This window comes from Columba livia, chromosome 11, assembly GCF_036013475.1.
Source record: "Columba livia isolate bColLiv1 breed racing homer chromosome 11, bColLiv1.pat.W.v2, whole genome shotgun sequence".
NCBI classification, from domain to species: Eukaryota; Metazoa; Chordata; class Aves; order Columbiformes; family Columbidae; genus Columba; species Columba livia.
The window spans coordinates 12,882,314-12,894,370 of NC_088612.1; the positions used below are offsets into that span (position 1 = coordinate 12,882,314).

The following is a 12,057-nucleotide window of genomic DNA, read 5'->3' on the forward strand; positions in this document are numbered from 1 at the left end:
AACTAAGCTGACAAAAGGCTGAAAGAGAATGTGCAGAACACCCAGGAGCTTGACAATGAAATCAGGACAATCAGTAAACTCCTTTGAAAGTGTTAGAGATTCCCTAGGATAATCTGGCCCTTGATTCCAGTCTGATTTGCCTGGTTTTGTTTTCTAGCTTAGTGATAAAGTGAAATAAGTCTTGCACAACTCTGAACAGCAAGTACTTACCTTTGCTGCTGCCTTGGAGTAACCATTATCAAATTTGAAGCCCTTTCTATGCTCAGCCAGTCTGACTGGGCAGACAGTTGGTATGGAGCAAGTTTACAAGAGTGGGTCTGATTTAACTGCAGAGGGGACAAGACTTGGACGCTGCTTCAGGCAGAACCCCCTGCAGCTGGGACTGTGTGTGCTCAGCCAGAGCTGACACAACAGAGCTTCTAAGTGCAATTAAATGATAGCATACTAGACATTATCCTAGCAAAAATACAGTTGCCATAGCAACCAAGTTAATCAGCAAAGAGATGCTAACTTGGATTTGTACCTTAGTCTCCTTTGGGTTGCTGAATGCTTTCATGCAAGCAACTGCTCCATATAACATTTACTTGCACAGTATCTTAAATGTGCAGTGGCTGCTCTGGAAGTTGTACACAGGTAGACACAGGACAGGTCACAGCTCCTTTGATAAATAAAACATTCATGCAGGGAGGATGATGCCTGAGCAGAACACAATATGGAAGTACAGTTCTAGTCAGTCTCCTAAGACCAAATGAACTAGGCTGGCTGTGATTAGACCAAGTTAACTCCTGGCCAGCAAGCTTTAACATGAACTGTCAAGGTCATGGCATGAAAGGAGAACTTGGAGCTGCGCTGAGAATGACCATCCCTGAGCCTGGAACAATTTGGGACCATTTCCAATGGGGAAGGCAGTACACGTGGATCCTGGCTGTGTTGGGAAACACCTGAGAAAAGCGCAAGCTGTACCTGCAGGACTGGAACACAATACCTGGTAAGAGCCACCCTCAAATACACCAAGGTACGTATGAGCCGCTGAGTGCAGCAGTTCCAGTAAAAGATAAAGTTCCTCAAAAGAACTGGTCCCAAGACAGCCACAGTGAAGTCCTCAATAGTGATTTTTATTAAATTAGTTGCTTTATAAAACATTGCAGATGTCATAGTTGTTAACATAACAATTTGCCCAACTGTAACTGTTGCAGTTTGCTAAGCAAGTTTTTGTTTTAAAATGAAGGAAAATGACTGAGTTGTGAAAGATCTCCCACAACCCATAAAAGACCAAAAGGAAGTTTTGTTTTCTTACACTTAAACCAGGCAATTAACTGTTAAAGAATACCCAACCCATACAGCTGCATTAGTAGAAATTTAGATCAATGGAAACTAAACTTCATACTCAAGACACAAGTTGTGTTTTTCAAAGCATCTCCCCGTGCCCTGACCCACCTGGTGTTTGCAGTGGGGCTCTCGGCTGCTGCGTGTCCTCCCGCTGAAGCCGGCAGTTCCCTGCACAATATACTGAAAACCTCAAGCTCTAACTCAAGACAAAGCAATTGTAATACTAAGTGCACACCACGCCTTGCTGCAAACTGCTGCTGTCACCAAACAAGTCACCCTGGAGGTACAGTTAAGGCCGTATCGCTGAGCTGTGCTGGTTATAATACTTTTTGTCTGTTGGAATTAATTTCCAATTTACTTGCTGTTACTATAAAATAGCAACAGTTACCATTATCAGAATTTTGGGGGGTTGAACTCCAATTTGCAGAGGTTTTAAGTGTCCTTATTGTAACCCCCCCTGGATGCCCAGTGCATGAGCACAGACCTGTCCAGAGCTCAACCACCAGCACAGAGATACTGCAGTTCTGATTGTAGCATTTGGCAGAATTTAAAGGAAGAAAAGTTGTGCTACATGTTTAAGGGATTGTGGGCAACAGAAAGACAACAGAAGGGGAGATTAATGTCACATGAAGTCTTCAAAGTCTTGTACGTATTCTCCATCGTATCCTCCGTAATCAGCCAGGTCATCTTTCATAGTAGCCTTTAAACCACCACCGGGCACAACACCTTTTTTCTTCTTTTTGGCTTTATTCTGCTTAAAGAGGAAGAGCATGTTTACTTTAAAATCCGTACTCATTTGTCCTGACTCCAGGGTAATACCACGTCTCTGAGGGGTGAGCATTGGTGTGCACGTGCCTTTGCCACCATTTCTACCCCTCGTTTCCTCCCACAACAGGACCTGCTCAGGTAAAGCTGTGACATTTCCAGGTGTCCCCCAGCTCCCGCATCACACACTTGCCCAAACTATTCTATGATTTATCATCTGTTGCCTTTCATCCTGTTTTACACAGACTCTGAACAAGCAAAACTAGGTAAATGCAAAGTCTGGTGTCGAGTTCTGTGACATTACCAAATGATTTTATCCCCAGCGTGGCTGCGTGTCTTCCTTGCAAAAAAAAAAAATCAAAGTTCTAGACAAACTTACAAAACATTTCACAGTAAAGCTTTTCTTCACTGGATTGTGTAGGTACAGCTTTCAGTGGTTGACCAAACTGATTTACAGGAAAAGCCAGGAGAGAAGAGTATAAAAATTGCGCTTTGCCACATAAGCCCCTTCAGCTGCAGAAATACACACAGTTCTTACCTTTTCTTGTTTTTGTTTTTCACTGCATAGTACTGTCAAAGTATTCGTGATCTTTTTCAGATCATCAACTTCCACTGCATCGGGGGAGAAAAAAAAATATTCCTCAGCAACATGGTTCTTAGAAGACAGTTAAATAATCCCACAGCAATATTCTCTAAAAACTAGAAATAAGCATTAAGTATAGGCAATTACCTGATTGAAATAATCAAAACACAGACTGGGTAATTCACAATTACTATTTCCCATGGTTTCTTGTAAGCAGCTTGTATGTTGTAGAAGGTAAAACTTGTAAATTAAGAGTTACTGAACACAAAAGTCTTAATGAGGAGGCATTTGAACAGTAAACTACGGATACACTGAAAGCCAGTAAAAGATATCAAAAGTACTTCAGCCAACCAGAGCAGTGGGAAAAAGAGTTTGAGTTCTTTTGTCTCTGTATCATTATATGTTGAATTCCAGAACAATTAATTTTGCAGTCCTGGAGTTACATGAACTGAATTTTATAACAGTTTCCCTCCAAATGAGCTACTCAAGTTATCTGGCTCAGAGAACTTTTTAAATGTTATTATTTTTTAAATGGCTTCAAGAAAAACATGCAAGATTTAGATCAGCATAAAAATTCCCACTTTTGAGGATGACTGCCTTTAACTTCAAGACACGCGTCTTTAGCTGACCTGCAGAAACTCTTGGACCAGCACACAGCCTGTAAGAAAGTTTGTGGGGATGGAACTGGATGCTGCTCAGGGTAACAGATTAGTCCCTCATTTAGTGTAAACTACACAGTGCAAACCACAGCTTGATTTAATGTTCGCTGCATCAGCATGTTTCCAACTTCAACTCCACTGCACTGTTGGTAGCAGTGTATTCTAGGATGTCTTTGGTTTAACTTACATGAAATACATACGTCTCGAACTAACGCTTCCAAAAAACTGGCATAATGTAACGATTTTTCATACTGTGTGATTTTCTCTTTTAGTAGTTTGCCAAATTCCGTAAAGTCGTCTTTTGAAGAGGGATTCATGGCATCTATTCCACAAGCGTTATTTACACCTGCACAGAAAGACAGAGGAATTGCAGAAAAGGAGCTGTGAGCGCTAAGAGACGACCCAGACACAGCAGCAACTGCTGGCACCAGCTCCCCCCTCCCCCGGCTTTCCCAGACCCCAGCCCGGGTTTGCTCACACCAGCTCCTGCCACACAAAAGGCAACAGCCCCAGCTCCTGACCTGTGCAGAAAGAGGTTTTCCTGCAAACCTCGGGAACTGAAACAGCCATTCCTGTTCACTGCAGCGTGTCCTACATGAAGCTCCTTTCCTCTTAAATAATTCCTGTTTGAGCTCCTAAGTGCAAAGTTGAGTTGGTTCTTCACAACTATGTTCAATTCCCCCCAGGCCCTGTCCTCCTTCAGAAGCCTGACAGAGCAGAATTTTCCCTCAGTAATAACCTGTACAATCCACTATAATCAAGGAAACATGCTTTCATGTTTGAAGCATGCTGCTATGAATCAGTATCTTTGCTGGTTCCACCAAAGCACAAAACCAGACTGATCTGCTCCAGGCCTAGGCCGGGACACCAGCTCATCCACTGACCCAACTGGCTCGCTCAACATCCAGCCCATTGCTCAGACTGCCCCACGTCAGCATGTGTGAGCTGTGCTGAGCCGCGCTCAGCCAGAGCCTCGTTACATCCAGCACATTCACAGACAGCACCTTTTAAGGTTTTTTTCTTTTTAAACACTCATCTTTTTACCAGAAGTACCAGTATGTTGGAAAATGTAGTCACCTCTTTTTCCTGTAACCTCCTACCAGGACTGTTAAGAAAAAGCACCTTCTACTCTAAAGATGTTTTTGTGGTTCTTGCAACTAGTCCTTTGCACCCACACATGCCTCCAATAGTTTGAATTTAAACCCTCTTTATTCTCACTAACGCAACCTGCACCTGCTCCGACACCAAATCCTGCTCAGCTCTTTTTGGGGCGTATCTTGACATAACACACTTTTATTTAGAGGATCCAGCTCTTTTGTGCACTTGCACTTACCAAAAGTTTCTTTTGCTAACTCAAGGTCTGACTCCTCTTGTAATTTCTTTAGTCGTAGTTTGTCTGCTAACTGTTCTTCTGGTGTAAGTTCTTTATGTTCCTCTGGTGCATCTAACTGAATTTAAAAAGGCATAAAGAGAGAATGTTATATTTCTTACCCTTGAGCAGAGGTAGGATTAAAAAATCCTGTTTTTTCCAGTGCCACCTGAGTCGCTTCTGCCTGAGGCAATAAACCCCAAGCATGTACAAACCCAAGAACCAGCCCGTGAAGTACCACAATGCCACACAATAAATTGCTCATTTTACAAGAAGCGGGAAGAAACAGCCTAGCTTTCAATTTCACAACTGCATGTTTTATCATGTAGCACTTACAAAAGAAACAGAGATAAGCATTATGCCAATAACTGGTGTAAATTACAGAAAATTAAAGCTGACATCCCCCAGATGTTATTAAGTATAAGGCTTAAGTTTGTTTTATCAGACTAGTCAAAATCTTTACAGTTCTTGTTCAACCTCAAAATAAAAAAGTCCTGCCCTCTAAATTTCATGAGACCTGGAAGAAGTAAGGAGTTACCCTTTTTTTAAGCTCCTCTTGCTTCTTCTTCTGTAGCTTTTCTTTTTCTTTAATTTTTTCTGCTATTTTCTTTTTTTCTGAAACCTTTGGTTCTGTAAAACATTGAACACCACAGCACTTGAGAAGTCTACTCATTTTACTGCTGAAACACCAAGCAGAGTGAAAGGCACAGAGCCCAGTTACTGGAATCCCAACATGCTTTGCCAAAAAAACCCAACCCCATTAAGAGGTTTTTATTCTTCGGATATACTCAAGACAGACAGAGTCTGTTCTGATGCTGCAAACAGAGCCACATGTTTAAGTAAGTCTTACCTTGTTTTATCTCTGTCTCCTTTACTTCTTCCTCTTCCTCCTCATCATCCCAGTTATCCTGCAAAATAAGTTTTAATTAAGATTCTTTCACACATATTTTCTACTTGTTCAGGTAACAAGAAAAGCATCTCACACGTAAGCTCTCTAAGTGCTCGCAGACCCATGACTCTTCTGTCCTGGGGTAGGAAGAGGCAAGAGCTGTACAGGGACTGGCTTTGGGGAGCTGACCCCAGGTGTTCCAGGGCCAGTTCTGACCATGAAAAAGGCAGCTTGTAGTCAAAGCATCACAACACTCACGTCAGCATAGTTACAAAAGCAAAATCATGAACAGTCAAATCAATGCCCACAGTAAAACTGAGTTTGTAACAATTCCTTTGATTACACAGTACCAGATGCTGGAACGCCAGGGGGTACAGGCAGGTGGTGCAGCCACTCCTGGAAACCCACAGCTCAGCTGAAACCACCTGAAACCCCAACACGCTGTCACCACCGCAGCCCTGTTCCCTCCCAGTGCCACCGGCGTGTCCCTGTCCCGGGGCTGGGACTCTGCTCCTGGGGCTGCACGTGGGACAGGACATGTGGACACAGCAGCCACCAGAGCGCGGCTCTGACCAGCAGCTTTCTAAGAGCCAAAGGAGCTCTCAAAAGACTCTTCCCACAAATAAATCACCCAGATGTTCTCCAGCAGTCACCATGTTCTCCAGTGCACGGCACGTTCAGTCTCAGCTGTGGTGTTCGCAGTGACTCTGCCTCCAGCTTGCACCTTCTCAACCAGACCCTGAGGAAACACGTTCTCTACAGCACTGACCTGCTGCTGTCACCTGCAGGCCCAGCCAGCGGCAACTCGGCGGCTTCTTCCTGACACCTCCCCGCGTTTTGGCAAGACCTGTCCTTGTCCTAGTGCCACTGCAAATCCAAGCGGATGGCATATGCTTGCAAATCCACACTCTCAAACTGAAGTTACATCATGTGGGACCCAGTGTGTACACACCACCGGTTAAAGAAATCTCACGGGAATCTCATTTTCGTTACCTGTTTTGACTCAAGTTGCAAGCTTAAGAGAGTACATTTGCCAAGACCTCCTTTACACAAAAATCACGCTTACTGTCAATACATCATTATAAGTAAGCTTGAAAACCATAAATCCCGACTTTTTTTATTTCCACCTCACAACAGTAATGCAGGAAGTCACACACGCTATTTATTAATCCCTAAGGGTTGCTACTGGCACGGCAAGATAAGAGACATTGGCGGAAACACTCAGTATTTCACTGCAACACACTGATCCAAGCAAGGAAGACACCCGAGCTCATCTACCAGCTGACTCAAGTTAATTGGCACTTGTACGGGATTCAGCTTCCCTTCCACATTCCAAGAGGCTGACTTGAATTTGGAGCAGCATTATTTTAGCTCCTATCTAATTAAGAGTTTGTTACACCCACTTCTTAAATAGCTCTTGTCATGATTGCTCTATATAGCTTGCTGCCTCATCCCCTGCCCTGTCCTTCACCACACATTTCAGAATGACACATTTCAGGGTGCAGAGCCCCAGCAGGGGGGCAGCCTGTCTGTGACACTCAGGTGCTCGGGGACGGAAGGGAACAGCTGCACGGCCAGTGGGGACGGAGCGTCTGTCATCATGTTGGGAGCCCCTGCCCTCAGTAACGTCTCCCAAACGTACTGATGTCACAGGATGGTTTGGGTTTGAGGGACCTTCCCAGCTCCCCCAGTGCCACCCCTGCCATGAGCAGGGACATCTTCACCAGCTCAGGGTGCTCAGAGCCCCGTCCAGCCTGGCCTGGGATGTCTCCAGGGATGGGGCATCCACCACCTCTCTGGGTGACCTGGGCCAGGCTCTCACCACCCTCAGAGGCAACAATTTCTTCCTTCAATCTAATCTAAATCTCCCCTCTTTTGGTTTAAAGCCATCACCCCTTGTCCTGTCACTACCTGCCCTTGTGAAAAGTCCCTCCCCAGCTTTCCTGCAGGTCCCTTCAGGCACTGGCAGCTGCTCTTAGGTCTCCCCAGATCCTTCTCCAGGCTGAACACCCCAACTCCCAGCCTGTCCCACAGCAGAGCTGCTCTAGCAGGCCCATGTCCCTCTGATGTTGGGGGCCCCAGAGCTGGACCAGCACTGGAGGGGGTTCTCACCAGAGCGGAGCAGAGGAGCAGAATCCACATCCCAACCTGCTGCTCACACTGCTGGTGACAGCCCTAGGACGTGGGTGGTTTCTGGGCTGTAAGCGCACATTACTGGGTTGTGTTGAGCTTCTCCTCAACCAACAGCCCCAAGTCCTTCTCCTCAGGGCTACTCTCAACCCATTCTCTGCCCAGCCTGTGTTTGTGCTTGGGGTTGCCCTCACCCAGGTGCAGGACCTTGCACTTGGCCTTGTTGAACACCATGAGGTTCACACGGTCCCACTTCTCCAGCTGGGCAGGTGCCCCTGGATGTTCCGTTCCCTCCAGCGTGTCGGCCACACCGCTCAGCTGGGCGCTGTGGGCAGATGTGCTGCAGGGGCACTCGATCCCACTGTCTGTGTCACCGACAAACACGTTAAACAGCACCGGTCCTAGTGCTGGCCCCTGGGGACACCACTGGTCTCCACTGGGACATCGAGCCATTGACCCCAACTCTGAGTGCGACCAGCAGCCACTTCCACATCCACTGAGTGTTCACCTGTCAAATCCACGTCTCTCCAACTGAGAGCCACGGATGTCATGAGGGACAGTGTCAGATGCTTTGCACAAGCCCAGGTAGATGAGGTCACTGTCTCTTCCCTTGTCCACCAACGCTGTAACCCCAATCTCAACTGTAACCAAAGGGACGGTCGGCTGCCGGGAGCCGACCCGCAGCCCCACCAGCCAAACACCACTGGGACCGGGGACAGGAACCGCCAGCTCGGTGTCACCACAGGAATCGCTCCTGGCCCAGCAGCGTGGGAGACGCCACGGCCAAGATCTCACTGCAGACACGCGGGGGCCGCAGGGTGCTGAACACCCGCTCACCCTTCTCCAAGAGTATTTTTTACCACTCTCTTGGAGGAAAAATAAATGCTTTAGTGCTCTGTCTTTGCACTAAGTAAATCAAAGAGGTCATCTTTGTTCCAAAATATCCACTAAAGTAACTTAGAACTTTGAAGTACTTCCACAATACTCATCTATGCACACTTTCCTAAAATAAGGCTATTGAAAACATCTTTCATTTCACATACATAAGCCCTTAAAGAAAGCAACTCTCTTATTGTTTCATGTGCTCCACAACATGTACCTTAGACATATGACAATGCACATTATTGCCCCAAAACCAGAATATGTGACTGGAAAGCAACAGGTCTCCAGCACTGGGGTTCCAGCTAAACCTGGATCTCTCCTTCCCCGACAAAGGCCAGTGCCAGGCCAAGGCTGTCGCCTGTGCGACAACACGCACACCGCTCAGCTTTGGCTTTGTTAAGCACAGAATTGCCCAAGAGTAAAAGGATGCAAACACCTTGGCAGGAGGCCTGTCTGCTGGGGGACACTGCAGAGAAGTTTTGTTACTGATGAAGACGCTAATTTTAAACCCAGGTAAGTAAAAGTTTCCTGAACTTAACAGTTATTTTAAGTTCATTACTAAAAAAAAATCTTCCAAAATAAACCACAGGATCTGGATATACAAACCACATTACAAAGTGTGAAATATCAACCTGGAGACAAACTCATGGTCAGAAAACACTTTGTGCTTCTATTTTAGACCAGGTCATTTTTATCACATTTTTGTGCCCAGGGTAGACCCGTGCAAACCAGGTATTCGGAGCCAAAGCAACCACCAAGCTCAGTCCTGTCACTTTCAGTCTTTACATACAAAGAGCAAATCAGAGTAGAATACACCAGCTTTCTTTGCTGGCCCAGTCCTCCTCTCCAGACTCAACTCCAGTGCTACAACCACAATCCCTCAGAGAGTTGAGTGGCTGGATTCTTACTACAGGTGCAAAAACTTTTCCTTTATTCAAACAGCCACACAAAGCACAGGTGTCCTCAGAGAATAAGACTCCTGGACACATTCTATGGCAGCAGAAGAGTTTCTCACCTCCAAAGGCAGAAGGAAAAGCAAACCTCATATACACATACACAAATTATATATATGCACATATAGTTACATGCTAACCACACTCTTGACAAATGACTGTAGCTACTGTACACAGAGATACTTGTAGTTACTTTGCCTACTGTAATGTGACACCTGTGATAACTACAGGGTGGGGGTGTTATTAACAGGGAAAATGGACAGTCTGTAACTTACATGAATTTGTTAACTTTTTTCAAAAAAAATATTAACTACTCTTTTTTATAAAAAGAGCACCCCCCCTAAGCTCCAAGGACAACTGTGTTGGTGTTTTTCAGAGGTTCTGGTAACACAGTCAGTGGCTCAAATGAATCCTCACCACGTGAGCCACAACACTCCACTCCAGAAAGCTTCACACGGTGACCACGCTGCAGCCACCAGGTCACCTCCCGAGATTGTCTGTTACAATATCTCAGCAGCTTGTTTTGAAACAAAAAGGACTTTTTCAGTCCACCTATTTCCATTCCTTACATTTCTGTTAGTCACCCTGGCTCACTACTGGACAGCTGGAAGTAAGCAGGAGAACACCAGCTTTTATGGCAGGTCTGCTTTCATCAGCATCAGAAATGAACATCCACACATTTTTGTACTGATTCCATGCAGACATCACTCTCTGGAGCACAGTAAAAACCTGGTCCAAGCAGTGCCTTAAATGAACACGTTTTAAGTGACCTCAGCACCACCAAATCTGAAACCGCACCGTGAGGTTTTTGTACTTTCCAGCTGCGGGTGGTGGGGCCTGGGGGTGTGAAGAAGTAGGAAAAAGGGTTGGCCAAGAGATGGTGCCACACGGGAGACGGTTCTGGTGAACAGCAGGAATCCAGCAGTGCTGTCATTAAACACAACTCTGATGTCTTGCCCAGCACGTCAGACTCAGAACTGCAAACCTCAGAGGCTACAGAAAGCTGCAGGAAAGCGCCCAGCAGCCTGGCAAGAGTTGGGAACAGCAGGTGGGTCCCCAGAGAACACAAGACCCCTCTTCGGCCTTGAAAAGCGTCTGTCTGTCCGTCCCTCCCCTGGAAGAACCAGCGCAGCGGGAACGAGCCCCGGGCAGAAACGCCGGCCCCGAGCGGGGGCCCTGGGGCAGAGACCGGCCCGTTCTGCGCTCTGCGCTGTGACCTGGCTGGGCCCGACCGCTGCCCTTTCGGGGCACCCGCATCGCCGCGATCCGCCGCGGAGACCCCGCCGGCCCCAGGGCCCGGCCCGGGCCGGCGCGTCACCGCCCGCACCGCCTGAATCCGGCCGGCCCGACCCCAGCGGGAGGTTCCTCCCGGCCCCCCCGCCCGGCCCGCGGCCCCGCACACGCGGCACCTCACGGCACAGCCCGCGACGGGCCCGGCCCCGCTCCCCGCTCCGCTCCCCCCCCGGCCCCGCCACGAGGGCCCGGCCTGGGCCCGCCCGGCCGCACCTTCACGTCGTCCTCCTCATCCTCGCCGGCCCAGCGGTCTCCGGCTACTCCCGGCACCAGCCGCTTCGCCACCGGCTCCACCACCTCGAAGCTGTCGGCGTCTGTGGGGGAGAGGAGAGCGGGTGAGCGCGGACGGGCGGGCGGGCGTGGGCACCGGCGGGGCGCGGCGGCCGCCACTCACCCCACGAATCCGCCGCCTCCGCCGCCATCTTCCCCGCCGCGCCGCGACCTCCGGCGCTCGCAGCAGGCACGGTGAGACAGCCGCGCCAGAGCGGCCCCAGCCAGCGCCGCGCGCGGGGCACGCCGGGACGGCGGCGGACTGCCGGGGGGCCACGCCCCGCCCGCCGAGCCCCGCCCAGCGCTTATGAGGGGCGGGCGGCCGCCGTGGCGGGAGTGCGGGGCTGCCGGGCCGAAGGGGGCGCTCCCTGGTTCTCCGCGTCCCTCAGCCCCGCAGGGCCGGCTCTCTCAGCGCCCGTGGGCGCGGTGCTCCCCGGGGGAAGGGCGCTTCTCCGCGGACGCTATCGCGGCGCGGCAGCTGCGGCCAGAGGAGCCGCGCCCGGCAGGCCAGAGCGGCCCCCGGAGCTCCCGCCGGGGACGTGGCTGGTGGGAGCGATCACACAGATCTGGGGGTCGGGGCGTCCACGGCGGGGGAGTAAAGCGGGCGGTGCTTTGAACAGGGTGACACCACAGAAATAGCATCAGCTTCGAGAAACCAGCCCCGGGCAGGGCGAGCTGGGCCCGCTGGCACTGCTGCCCTGTCTCCTTCAGGAGGAAGGGCGAGTGCGCTCCTCTGGACAGCCCTATGGGAGCAGTAACGCGCGATTCCAGCAGAGCGAGGGGCAGAGGCCGGGAGGCGGCCCAGGTGTTGGCCGCTGAGCTGCCTCGGCTGACTTTTCCTTCAGCTGGCGCAGATTCTTCTTTTTCTTTCATAAAACAGCAGAAGTGTAAATGCCACCTCCAAGAGTACAATAAAAGCTGGAAACATTCATTTC

General features: G+C 49.1%; 2 protein-coding genes across 3 annotated transcripts in view; one reads left to right on the top strand and one right to left on the bottom strand.

Moving 5' to 3' along the window:
* Positions 1–3,682, top strand: part of SPG11 (SPG11 vesicle trafficking associated, spatacsin) — a 37,905-nt gene extending 34,223 nt beyond the window's left edge. Inside the window, exon 41 of the mRNA XM_065076844.1 lies at positions 818–3,682. The gene's annotated coding sequence lies outside the window, so the exon portion shown is untranslated. The remainder of the gene's footprint in view (positions 1–817) is intronic.
* Positions 1,095–11,411, bottom strand: EIF3J (eukaryotic translation initiation factor 3 subunit J). 2 transcript variants are annotated; one of them, XM_065076859.1, is made up of 8 exons: positions 11,247–11,411; positions 11,066–11,166; positions 5,556–5,613; positions 5,244–5,335; positions 4,670–4,784; positions 3,524–3,682; positions 2,633–2,706; positions 1,095–2,080 (listed from the first exon to the last, which is right to left on the bottom strand). In XM_065076859.1, the coding sequence occupies exons 1-8, from the start codon at positions 11,272–11,274 to the stop codon at positions 1,952–1,954; spliced, it is 756 nt and encodes a 251-aa protein (XP_064932931.1). In that variant the 5' UTR covers positions 11,275–11,411; the 3' UTR covers positions 1,095–1,951. The 2 variants fall into 2 exon arrangements, with proteins under 2 accessions (XP_064932931.1, XP_064932930.1); XM_065076858.1 differs by having other exon boundaries at positions 1,095–2,083.
* Between the last annotated feature and the right edge of the window lie 646 nt (positions 11,412–12,057).

Bases quoted from the DNA above. Each gene is read 5' to 3' on its own strand.
- EIF3J (XM_065076858.1), bottom strand. From the start codon at position 11,274: ATGGCGGCGGAGGCGGCGGATTCGTGGG. The intron at 11,167-11,246 runs GTGAGTGGCGGC...TCTCCCCCACAG, and splicing joins GGAGGCGGCGGATTCGTGGG to ACGCCGACAGCTTCGAGGTG. The intron at 2,707-3,523 runs GTAAGTTAAACC...CCCCCGATGCAG, and splicing joins TCGAGACGTATGTATTTCAT to TGGAAGTTGATGATCTGAAA.